At 42.6% G+C, this 13,286-nt stretch overlaps 1 protein-coding gene across 1 annotated transcript in view; it reads right to left on the reverse strand.

Annotated features, from left to right (window-relative positions):
- anks1ab (ankyrin repeat and sterile alpha motif domain containing 1Ab) overlaps window positions 1–339 on the reverse strand; it is a gene marked incomplete at its 5' end in the record, with an annotated part of 64,074 nt that extends 63,735 nt beyond the window's left edge. The window contains one exon of the mRNA XM_079510609.1: window positions 16–339. Coding sequence (XP_079366735.1) covers window positions 16–339 — 324 coding nt within the window. The remainder of the gene's footprint in view (window positions 1–15) is intronic.
- Window positions 340–13,286: the final 12,947 nt, after the last annotated feature.

The following is a 13,286-nucleotide window of genomic DNA, read 5'->3' on the forward strand; positions in this document are numbered from 1 at the left end:
TCCTTTCACTCTTACCTCATCCCACTCGGAGGCGAAGGAGGGTGAGTGCTCCATGGACGGCCGCTTAACAGAGCTGGTGCTTTCCACCGAGTTCCTGCAGTCGACCCCAGCTCTGTCCTCCCCTCCAGCTGGGGAGGCACCAGCTCTGTCCTCCCCTCCAGCTGGGGAGGCAAGCAAGTCAGAGTCCGACTTGGACAATGCCCGACCCCGTGTCAACTTCAGCTCCGATGGTCTGATTCTGGGAGCTAACGGAACAGCCTCAGATGAAACCCTGTCCCCTGGACTGTGGACCACCACGCGGGGTGGGTCGGTGGGATTCAGTGCTGGGCACTCTGCCATGTTTCCAGAGTATACAGGGGACCCCCAGAGTCCTCTGCCCTGCACCCCCTCACCCCCCACGTTTCAGTATAGCCTGAGTCCTGTAGCTCCTGTTACTGGTCTCAGAGAGCGACCCGTCCAGCTGCCCTTGTGCGCAATTTTCCCGGTCAATTCTGTGGAAAACCAGTTAAAACGGAAGGAAAGGGTTGAATGTTAGACGCGCACGAGAGGGATCTCCTGCTCTATAGCCCTAAACCTATATGAATGAGAATCCACCTACATAAACGTCTAGTCTAAATTAATACCAAATACATTGTAGTTCGGGGAGAGAAACAGCATGATGGAGAGAGGCTTAGTGTGTGTGTGTGTGTGTGTGTGTGTGTTTGTGTGTGTGTGCGTGTGTGCGTGCGTGCGTGCGTGCGTGCGTGTGTGTGCGGCTGTGTGCATGTCATCTGGGTCCACCCACTAAGTTGTATCCTGTGGCCCTCCCCTTGGTGACTGAGTTAAATGAACTGACTGTGTGACTGACTGCCTTGGAGAGTCCTCCCTCCCTCGCCCCTTTCCTGCTCATGGTTTCCTTTCCTGTTCCATTTTACTCATACTTACTTTCTGCATATCCCTTTCATAGTAGTGTACTTTTGTTATCCCTTATCAGGCAACGTATTGAGTGTCAGTGTGGTCATGTCCCCCATGGAGAGGTTTATATGAAACGTATTGAGTGTCAGTGTGGTCATGTCCCCCATGGAGAAGGTTTATATGAAAGAGGATAGTATAGAAAGATACGAGGAGAGGATAGATATCTGGTAAACATTTTATTGGCGGCAGGAAAGAAATCTATAACAAGAAAATGGGGACAGATAGAACCTCCAACACAGGGACAATGGGAGGAGTTGATTCAGGAGATACATCTCATGGAGAAACTGACACACCGTCTGAGACTGCAGGAAGAACAGATGGAGGACAAATGGTCCAAATGGACAGTATTTGGGACGGAACAGACAGAATAAGGGAATGGGGGAAGGAGGAGCAACGGTATGCCTGGGAATATGGGATGTAACATGCAAAGTTTTTAAACGCAATGTCGACTTTATTTTATTTTATTTATTTATCTTTTCATGTTTGTTTGTACTGTATGTGTTTTTCTTCTTTTTGTTATTGTTCAGAAAATTTATAAAAATGTAAGTGAAAGGATATAGAGGATAGTATATGATGAGACAAACAAAGGCACGGGCAAACTAAATGCACTCGTGGACACATACGCACACACACACACACAAATGTACTATGTTACACGCACGGACGGGCGCACACACATGCTCAGATGCCATACATTTCAAAGGGATTTAAAGGTCACATGCCTGATAATCATAATAACACACACACGCGTGCGCGCGCGCACGCACGCACGCACGCACACACACACTTCACCAATTACAGCTGACCTCAACTTCATAACAACTTCAGCACTGCAGCAGCATAACAGCACACCCTTCATACATTAGCCGCCGTCTTACCTGCTGCCTACAGAGATATAGTCCTCTGTGTTGTAGCTTTCTCTACCCTGTGCGCTGTTGCGACCATCTTATTCCGAGTCCGTCTCCAGACTGGCGGAGCAGGACCGTCCCATACTGAGGATGGGAAGTGTTGGAGAGCTCCCTGCCCTGGCCTTATCCAGCCTGACAGCTATGGGTAATCAGGTTACTGATGCTGTGTGTGTATATGTGTGTGTGTGTGTGCGTGCGTGCGTGCGTGTATGCGTGTGTGCGTGCGTGCGTGCGTGCGTGCGTGCGTGTGTGTGTGTGTGTGTTCCATTCCCAGGGAGGCTTCACTGCCTATTTGTTGGCTGTACCAGCAGGCCACTAAAATGCCAAATGTATGCTCTGTCACACGACAGCGTCGCATGCCGAAAAAAGATGATCTATATGTATTTTCGATTGCAAATCCATACATTTTTAGAGTGCCTTGACACTGCTGTATACCATTCTGCTCTAAGATGGCGGCCATTGGTGGGTGACAGTTGGTACCCACCATTGTGTGTGAATCGAATGCAGGCTTATCCTCTCAGTCAGAGAGGCGTGATATCTGTTCATTTCATTTGCCATTGCAGGAATGCTTATATTTGTTCTATGTTGACTCAGAACCCTATAGTCCCTATACCAGACCCGCTCAGGTAACTTCCTGATGCTCAGGGCTCCTCATGCTCAGTAGTTCAGAGCAGAACAAAAAGACACACCTCTAGAGTGGGATTCGCGGGCTGCCTGAGATGAGAGATCGCAGGTGGAAGGAGAAATGCAGACAGCAAAAGCTACAACATCACCTGGAAAGGAGATGCGGTGGTCGTGTTGCTGCGGTCAGAATCACTGCGGTCAGAATCAGAATGACTGTAGTGACTCTGTCTGACTTAAAACAGTTGATAGAGCAAATATGGGCTTATGAATCTGCACTGGACTCCCATCAAAAGTAATAGGGGCCTTTATAGTTTGGACAAAGCAAGTATACACATCAAATGTTTGTTTGTTGCTGTAAATGTCAAACAGAATAGAGCCATACATTGTGTGATAGACTATTTTAGTGCACAAGATCAGTTGCCTCTGATTGTAGCACCCAGCCAAGACCTGGCCCACCCACAACAGCCCTGCCAATAGGCCTATCTCACAGCATTTCCCCGCCCCCTTTTGGAGCTAATGGTGTTATTTTTTCTGCGGTCCATAGACTTCCATGTTAAAAGAGGTATTTTCACAAGCCACAAACTACCGTTTTGTAAAGGTAAGGTTTATTCTACTTATTTGAGTTGTTATACCATTGTGTTTTCTTCATATTATTATCGGTCTTTGACATTTTAACATTAGGAAATGTACTTAGATTCTCCAGAGAAAAAAGGTGTAAATGCCTAATGTTAAATGACACCACTAGCTACCGGAAGGGGGCGTGGAAAGGGGGCTGTGAGATAGGCCTATTGTAGCACCCAGCCAAGACCTGGCCCACCCACAACAGTCCTGCCAATCGGGCTCAGCCCTATTGGCATGACAGGTTATGTGTCGGTCTAGCGAGTGAGAGATTGGGGTTCAATGGCCTATAGGTTAAAATGGAGATTGTGTCCAGACAGCATAAGCTTCAGCACTGTTTAGACAGACAGCAGTGACCATGGGCATTGCTATGATGATCATCTCTGGTGGGAGGGAGGGGGTACTATGTATTGGAAAACCAATGTAAATTGAGTAAAGTAGGCCTAGAGGAGTGGCGAGCCAGGACTACATGGAAAAGTGACATTAGTGCTAATGTTTAGTCTGAACAGCGGCCAAGGTTCCCTTGGTGCAATGTTCAATTCCAAATTGTCATTTAAAAACACTGAATGGTATTTTCCAAAAACATGCTTTGACATAAAACATAAAACCAATGAATGGAATATTATCCAAAGTGTGAATGTCTTTCCTGAACGATAAAACCATGGTGGAATCAAGATTCCACCAAATTGATATAGTAATAAATCAATCAAATTGATTTACTATTTATATTTGTATATCCTACAAATGCACAGATTATCTGTCTGTCTATCTGTGCATGTGTGCGTGCGTCTATTAGTTCATGTACCGTTCCAAGTCCTCCCGGTCTAGTTTTTATATACAGGGCCTGATATGGTGGAACATGCTGTACAGTACTTACAGTTCAGATCAGATATACTTGGATGCTATAGAGGTTAAACAAGAGAGAGAAAGAGAAAAAAGGTTCCTGACTGTCCTATTCATTATTCTACTCGCAGGGAGCTGATGCTGAATAAAGTCTCTCTTATGACGCAATGCTCAGCATGTGCATCCATCCATCCATGTACTCTGTCTGTGTTACATCCCTGCTCTGCTCTCTGTGTGCCCTCAATCAGCCGAGTCCCTAGCACGTTCACCTCTCCCCTACGGGAACCCATGTAAGTCCATAGCACGTTCACCTCTCCCCTACGGGAACCCATGCATGTGCATGACACAAGAGATCAAATCACAGAGCCCCTTCATTTCAAACTCTCACACAGACTCACACACACAGACGGCCGCGCACGCACACACACACACACACACACACACACACACACACACACACACACACACACACACACACACACACACACACACACACACACACACACACACACACACACACACACACCGAATGAGACACACCAAACTGCAGACTGATAGATTTGATAAGTGGAAAGACAATTATTTGCTTCCTCCAGTCTCCAGACCTTGCATTTTATAGCCTTCTATCAGCCTTTCTTTCATAAAGCTATAGGAGAGTGGCTTTTAATAAAAAAAGAGTGGTAGTCTACGACTCTACGTTATCATTGTCATCATTTTAATGACGTCTTCTACTCTGCAGGCTAACGAGAGTCATATCATCCACGTCCACCGAATGCCATTTCCAACTATAACGCTACGGAATAGGACACTTCAGCAGCTAATGATGTCTTTATGGTGTCTTAGAGAGGGAATAACAGAAGGAATGTGACTTGCTTCCTTAGCTGGCTGGATGGATGGATGCTGAGCCTGCAGGTTGAAGATCATGGTGACTCAACAACACGCTCTTCTTAGCAAAGATGTGCACAGTGGTGACATATAAATAACAGTAAACAACACATCCATGTTTGTGTGTGTGATTGGTGTGTACTGTAAAGGGCCCCAAACCTGGGTGGTTATTAGTGTCATAACAATGCCTCGAAATGCCTCAAAATGGAGTCCTCAATCGCGTCCTTGCATGTTAACATAGGTCATTTTGTGTGTATATATAATAGGTGTGGCGATGAGGCGTTGGATGTTACGTGTCAATGTGATCAGCCATGTGGCCATGCAGCTGGTGGACATAACTAAGTACATTTACTTGAGTATTGTACTCAAGTAATAATAATAATAATATACTTTATTTATAGAGCACCTTTCATTCTGAGTGCAGCGCAAAGTGCTTTACAGAAAAAAGGAAAAAGTGTATTTTGGGATACTTTTACTCCACTAGGCTATTTAAAAGACAAATATTGTACGTTTAACTGCACTACATTTCTAGGAGGGGACAAAGAACATTATGAATTGATCACACAGAAGCACCTGAGAGAAGTGGACTAAGAAAGAGGAAGCGCCAAACTGAGTTCCTGTAGTGATTTCTTTCTGTGTGTGTGTGTGTGTGTGTGTGTGTGTGTGTGTGTGTGTGTGTGCGTGCGTGCGTGCGTGCGTGCGTGCGTGCGTGCGTGCGTGCGTGCGTGCGTGCGTGCGTGCGTGCGTGCACACACTTTGTGTCACTTCTCGGCATGTTGACAGCTCAATAACCCCAATAACGTTGGGGTTTTGTGATGAGATGTATTGTCACAGCTTGCACCATGTGTACTTTTAGAGAGGAAGTCTGACCTCCACAACAAATCTCAGAGGGTTAAGAAAACGTAAGGGTCCGCCGATGGCCTAGTCAGTTAAGTTAAGTTAATACTGGCAGAAAACAACCTTTGATGCGTGTCTGTCACGTGTCAAAAAAGAAAGAAAGGCCTGAAAAGTTGAAACTAAGTGCTTAGTGCATGTCACAAAGGGAAATGTAAAATGTTCTGTATATGTTATGGACATATACTGTAGGCCTATAGACGAGGGAACTGGACAGTTGCAGGATCCATTCCCTGGAATCCCTTTTAATGCCATATATTTTTGTTTCAGCTCAATTTAGCTCATGTATTTCTCCTGGGAGATTTAGAGAGGACTTTGACCCCAGACATGAATGCTCTGTACTGTACGTCTCTCACGCCAACCTCTGGGATCATCTGTTCCTCAACGCAGCAGGGCTGTCATTCATCTAACCATCCTCGCTATGGCTTCTCCAGCCCCAAAAATGTGGAAACAACATCACCATTTACAGAGAGGCTGATCAAACCTTGGAAGTCTAATGCTTGCATTTGGTTGGGTGTAGCGTTTGTGCAAAGGAAATAGCAGATCTCACTATGTGTTGCATCGTGATGTACGTGCTGTGAGCTTGAAGATTGGCGTGTTGCTTATAGCACATATTTTCTTAGAAAATGCCTATCTATCAATTGCCTATCTATCAATTGTGATGAAAGGGTTGCTTATTATTCAAGAGCTCTCTAAGACACGGTATTAAATCTGTAGAAGTGTTGACATTTTGTCAACCAAGGACTTGCATTTGCGTTTGCCCTTTAAGAAAAGGTGAATCATGGCGCCTGCCTTTATACTGGGAATGGAAAAAATGTTATTGGAGGCAGAAAAAGCAGAAAAAGCCAAAACAGACCTTTCGTTTGCACTTTTGGTCTGTCTCCATGCAATTAAATATTTGAAGTTTTTCCATCCTTTAGTGTGAGAGAGCCCTTAATATTTGAGTTGGTTTGCCTTGGGCCTTGAGGCCGGCCTTTTGGCTGTGTGCCAGAATTTTATTCTGATCATTTTCTAGTGCAGGTACCGCTTTTCTTCTTATAGTCAATATCTAACTTTGGAACAAAAACTGCCCAAAGATGTTTTCTATATGTTACCCCATTTAATTCAAAAAACCCAATTTAAAGTCAGGGAATGGAAAGCAGTTCAAACTGCTCTATAGACCAGAGGCAGAAGTATAGCTATAGCCTACAGCACTGCTCCCGGCTCAGAAGGCCTGGAAGTGGAGATTGAGGCAGCTCCTTGTGAACGCCTGCCAGAGTGAGTGGCCAGTGGGGAAAGGTGAACAGTGGCATGGTTCACTGAAGACAAACCTCTCTACCGTGGAACAGCATGAGAGAAAAGAGAAAGGAAATATGGCAAGAAGGACAGAGACATGGGGGAAATGCAGAGACACTAATGCTTAATTTATACCCCACCGAAGCGACCTCGTCGTATAGTGAGGTCAAGTGAGGAGAAGTGTTTCATCATGATTTCATGATGTCTGTGTGACTGTGTACAACACAGTTAATCTGGCACAGTACTGTGGCGATCAGAATCATATTTCTTGTGTACGCTGTCAGTAGGCGAAGGACCTCAATGTTTATTCTTTAATTGGCCAATGACAACAATGACATTTCTGTGAATAAATAATCACAGAGCAGTCATTCCTCCAGTTTGTGGGATATGTGTCGGCCAAAATAGCCGATCTACAAGCTCAAAACGCGTCGCAAGTGTGACGCGTTTTGAGCTTGTATAGATCGGCTGTTTTTGCCATTATCTGAATTGAAATCCTGAATTATCTTTTGCTATTTTTGAATTGGAATCCTGAAAAGTAACATTTTTGTTTAATTTCAAATGCCTTTCAAATGCCTTTAATTATAGTTATGTTAACTTTATGAACTAAATACAAATACATAAAAAAGGAATTAAAGCAAATTAATAATATATCAGTATTCTGATATTAACCTGCGGGCCACATTAAGTGAAGGTGGGGGCTGCATGTGGCCCCCGGGCCGCCAGTTGGCCATGTATGAGCTGAGAGATAACAACTACTACATGTATGAGCTGAGAGATAACAACTACTTCATGTATGACCTGAGAGATAACAACTACTTCATGTATGAGTTGAGAGATAACAACTACTTCATGTATGAGCTGAGAGATAACAACTACTTCATGTATGAGCTGAGAGATAACAACTACTTCATGTATGAGCTGAGAGATAGGACTAGGACTACTTCAAATTGCTGCAGCTAGACCTTTAAAAACCGAGAGATCAGATCCCACTTTTAGCAACGCAACACATTGCAGAGGCATCCTGTTATATTTAAAGTGCCATGTGCCATATATATATATTTTTTTACTTTTTCTGTCTTTCATTTGTGTGTGGAAGTGGCATTACTCGCATCTAGTCCCAGGGTTAAAATGCACGAGGATGTCTTTCTTCGTTTTTTGTTTTTTTCTTCTTGTAAGCTGCAAGCCTTTGTCAAGGTTCAAGGTTCAAGGTTGTCTTGTCAAAACGGGTGAATAGAAACAGACTGGAGTTCTGTCACATCACTGTACCTCACGTTAAAAGATTTATATCAAATCATGTTGTTTTGTGTCGCAAGTGAATGTACGCTTCTTCAACATCCAGCATCCATGTAAAAGGCAGTTAGTATAATATTACATTAGGTCTGTTGTAAATCCCTTATTGTTAACTATGAAACCATGCGTTCTTGTCACATCATGGCACACTCAAATTTGTCACTCAATTGGCTACGTCACGTCATATACTAAGTAAGGGCATAAGAACCATTATGTGGTTCCACAGAAGGTACTAGGTACTTAATCTTGTAAATGTGCGACTTTATGGTCTCTGAAATTTGCAACTTTAAAATTCTTTAAAATAAATCGTAGCTAAATATTGCCCCCCTCCCTCCAGCACCAAGTCACAACATGATACCCCAGATAACCTTCATAATATCTTTGAATAAAGTTTAGATTTTATCAACAGGAAACTCCAACAACATCTGTTTTAGCTATAGGCCTACTGGTTGTTTCTTTTATGTTATGCTACGTGGGATCATACGATGATCGCCTGTGGTCACATAGAGATAAGACATAAGAGATAAAGCTCACAGATAATGATTAGAATCAAAGCACACCATATCATCTTACTCTGGCTACAAGAGGAATAAGAGGGAAAAGGGAAGAATATGGTGCAATACATACAAGGGGTGAGCTGTGCGTGAGTGCGTGAGTGTGTGCATGCGCGTATGTATGTGTGTGTGTGTGTGTGTGTGTGTGTGTGTGTGTGTGTGTGTGTGTGTGTGTGTGTGTGTGTTTGTGTGTGTGTGTGTGTGCGCGCGTGTGTGTGTTGTGTGTGCATGCGTGTGGGCATTTGTTTGCACATATATATGTCTGCTTTTGAGTGTGATCTGTGAACATCTGGATGTACAGTATGCGTTGTGTAAGCTTGTTATGCATGCAGCATGCATGTACAAATGTGTATATGTGTTTGTGTGTATTGTATCTCTGTGTGAGTGTTGAGACCAGAGGCAAGCAGAGCTTCCTGTGTTAAGTTGAAGCTACGTGTTCTGCTTTCAGTGAAAACAAAAGGCACAGCTCACATGTTTTGAATTTCCCATCAGGGGGTGATGATCACAATGGTGACTGATTAAACACATTCCCTACTTTATTGGCACAGGATTTTAAAATTAAAGCACAACAAAGGAAAAAACTGAAAATGAATAAAGATTGAAAAGCTAAACTAAACAGAACTAAATTAAAATTTGATTTTGTATTCTCTTTTATGTCACTGGTCTATCTATGTAGCGAAAAGGCCTTGTGCACTCCTACAAGGACAGGTGCGTCGGGGGCCGGCAACCAAATGCGAATCATGAGAAGAAAAGGTTCCCGCACACTGTCTTCACTTATAGAGCAGTAGTTTTATTAGATGACAACGTTTCGGTCTAAATGACCTTCATCAGGTATCACTAAATAACTGAGATACCTGATGAAGGTCGTTTAGAGTCGTGTAAAAGCTATAAAAAAAAATAATGGAAAGAAAAACATTATTGCTATTGGCTACATGTATATATTGGAAACCTCTTGAATCGGCCTTGCTCAAGTCATCATGACATCTCAACATTTGCACACAATGAAAGACTACACTGAGTTCCTCTAATCTCAAGTCTTGACACAAATGAGTTTTAGAAATATTTTCCAAACAGCAGACATTTTGTGAATTCTTTTGAATGCGATTTTCCATTAATCGTGTTGGTGGTTTCGACGGTTGTGCGATGAGATGCACTATTCTCAGTACTTGGAGAGGGATAATTCCTCATAACGAATAGCTTATTATGAAAACATTTGAACCCTTCTTTTGGAACGCCCAGCTCCTCAATCTCTCTTTTGATAGTATTTAAAGTCTGTTCTTCTCTATGCTTGCTCTTATTTTTACTTTAAATGCTGTGCTCTGATTTACATTATTATCAGATTACAGTATTACTCTGCAGGGGATACGTTGGCGGATTCCTCTGTACGTACCTGGAATATATAGAACCTGTCTAGGTGTAGTGATTCATGATGTCCAATATCATTACCATCATTTTCCTTATCTATCTTCGGCACTTGCTGGAGGTGGTGTTGTCAAGGGCGACCATTATGACGACATTAGATTGAATGTGACCCTCCTCTGAACCGTCAGCACTATCAGTAGATTAATTGCAATGCTTTCTATCGTCTTCCCTTATACCTGTTCCCCATTGTATAACACAGTGGTTCTCAACCTGTGCACCGGGACCCCCAGGTGGACCGGGCCCCACTTGATTTTTGTCAGTTGTTCCTTCTCTTTTTTAATTGAAATGCCTCCTTCCCTGACTTTCTTTTTCTTTCTTTCTTTCTTTCTTTCTTTCTTTCTTTCTGTCTGTCTTTGTAGTGGTGGTGATGAGTTTAAATTAGATCACAGCACTGACATTGCAGCTGCTCACTATAAGACTAGAAAAAGTGCCCTTGGGGCACAGGTCTCTACCAGGAGGATAGGAGTGTTTGTGATAGATAGTGTATACCGATTTGCGTGATGGATAAAATCTGTACGAGTAATGTAAAGTCATGTGGAGCCACAAAGGCACACAGTGAAAAATGAATCTTTATGTCTCATTCTCTTTACCATTTCGCTACTTGTACTAGTGACAAATAAAGCCCTTCTTGATTCTTCACATCTATACATATCCCTTTCATGATTGTGTACACATCTCCATCATTCAGTAGATGAATCCTCTTAACGAACTGCAGCATCTTCCTACTATACTTGGACAATCTGATTAATTAGTTAGATTAATAGTTTGAAAAAGTGTTTGGGAGATTTTGTATGCTCAGTTAAGTTAACTCTTGAGATATGTGATCTTAATGATGTCTTAACAAATAACATTAACTTAATGAAAAACATAACATCAACAACTAAAATCTGTAGAGCTTATCTGCTCACAATAGAGAGGCAAACTTTACTTTGTGGACCTTGATATGGACCAGGTTGCATTTAGTGTGCATTGTATAATAGTTTAATCCAGCCTAGTTCTATGGGGTTGACAGTCACAAATATAGATATCCAATAGGCTATCTGGCTCAAATATCTGTCAAAAGACATGAGGAAGGCGAGGCAGTTTAATAGCACATTTCAACAACAAGGCAATGTTGGATGAAGAATAAATTAATCCAGATATATACTTCGTGTTTCACTGCTTCTTATAACCTTGCAACACTTAACTTGGAATAGAATTCACACCTACTGTATTTGTTGGTATGACAACCACTCCATAGAGGCTCTGGGCCTCCGTGTTCTTTGTCTGTGCATGCTGATGAAGATCACAATGTTGTTGTTTTTTGTGACACACGCACACGCACGCACGCACGCACGCACGCACGCACGCACGCACACACACACACACACACACACACACACAACCTCATAGGCCACGTGCAGATACATAATGAGAACTCCAATGGTGGACGCTCCTTTTGTAGATTTTTGTTGTAAGCTTAGCAATCCAAATGTAACTTTACATACACCGTAATTGGCAGAGGGTGAAAACAAATTGGGTTACAAAATTGTGGGATAAACATTTATGGAAATAATATTAATATTAATATTCATAATATTAATTGTACATACACCGGGCGTTCATCCAAAATATACATTTGGAGAACAACAACAAAGTTGAACAAGGTGATGAACTAATATGCTACTTTGAAGGACATGAAAGAAGGAAGAGAATTCAGGGTGACATACTTACAGAGGACAAGAACATTGGAGCTGAATATGTTTTATACAACAGCTTGAGTATTCCCTTTGTAATTGGATTTTCTTGCCAGCACGTGATAAGAAAGACAAAAAAGGTTTGAAGAGCTGAGTTTCAAAGTAATGTGACTAGTTTGAAATGCAGTCAGTGAGCTCAACACAAATGACATAAATTACATTTGTAAAACATTTCACATTCCTACTGACACTACTTTTGGATTAATTCTAAAACATTGACAATATTTCACAGTAGGGCCTATACTAAAAGAACAGACACTACAGTCACTACAACCAAATAGGTTGGCTGGTTTCCAGGCTAAGGGCAGCTAACGTTGTACTCATCAAACTCATTCACTGACCAGTGGTCAAGTTACTGTATTGAGAGTGATGTCATTGAGCAAGAGGTCATATGGGTTCAGTACTGTTCAAGGGCAATGCCAATGGAACACACCGCCGTCACAAGGGACAGAACTCTGGAGTGAGCCCATACATGTCTTGAACCACGTAGCCACCCTGCAGCTGAATGCGCTGATCCTTTATCATCCAGTGTGCTGACACTAAATCAATCCCTAGGGGATAGAAAAGATCATTTCAGATTTTGCACCGTGGTCACTTGAAAGAAGCCTGCTAATCAAATCAGGCCGGATTGAATTGGATTTAATGTCACTCATTTGCTAAGTAACCATGCATAACATTTGGACATTCTCAGACCCTTTCTGGCTGGTACAATCCAGCACAAACTCCTACATATCTTGTATACCAGCTGCAAATGCTAAGATCAGCAGGTTTGAAATATTGTTCCTGAATAGACTTTTTTGTACCCTACCACCGTAATAGATGCAGGTTCTTCTACAGCTAGTGAGTGACAGTCTGGTATACTACATCTGTTTATAGCCACAGGGCACAGGCCCATGGGATACCCTGCTGGCTAACACAGCCACTGTGAAACAAGTACATTCACAGGACTCTCCCTCAGGGCCAGGAAAATTGATATTGATCCAGAGCCATGACTAAATACTAAATAGATTAAATTACACAGTAGTGTTGGTAGCCAGGCAGAGGACAGAGCAAAGAGAAGGAAGGGAGGGAGGGAGTTAAGGAGAGAGAGAGTCACAAGCACCATTCTTGGTCTGCATACACCCCTGAACAAATTGCAAATTTAGAATAGAAGCCAGTCAGCGGGTAGGACAGGGCACTATCATTTACATTCAGCTGAGGCTGGTTGCTCAGGTGGCAAGACTGCTAATAGCATGCTGTATGCGGAAATGATGCATCAGCTTGAATATACAACTTGAACCCAA

This window comes from Electrona antarctica (assembly GCF_951216825.1).
Source record: "Electrona antarctica genome assembly, chromosome: 9".
Lineage (NCBI taxonomy): Eukaryota > Metazoa > Chordata > Actinopteri > Myctophiformes > Myctophidae > Electrona > Electrona antarctica.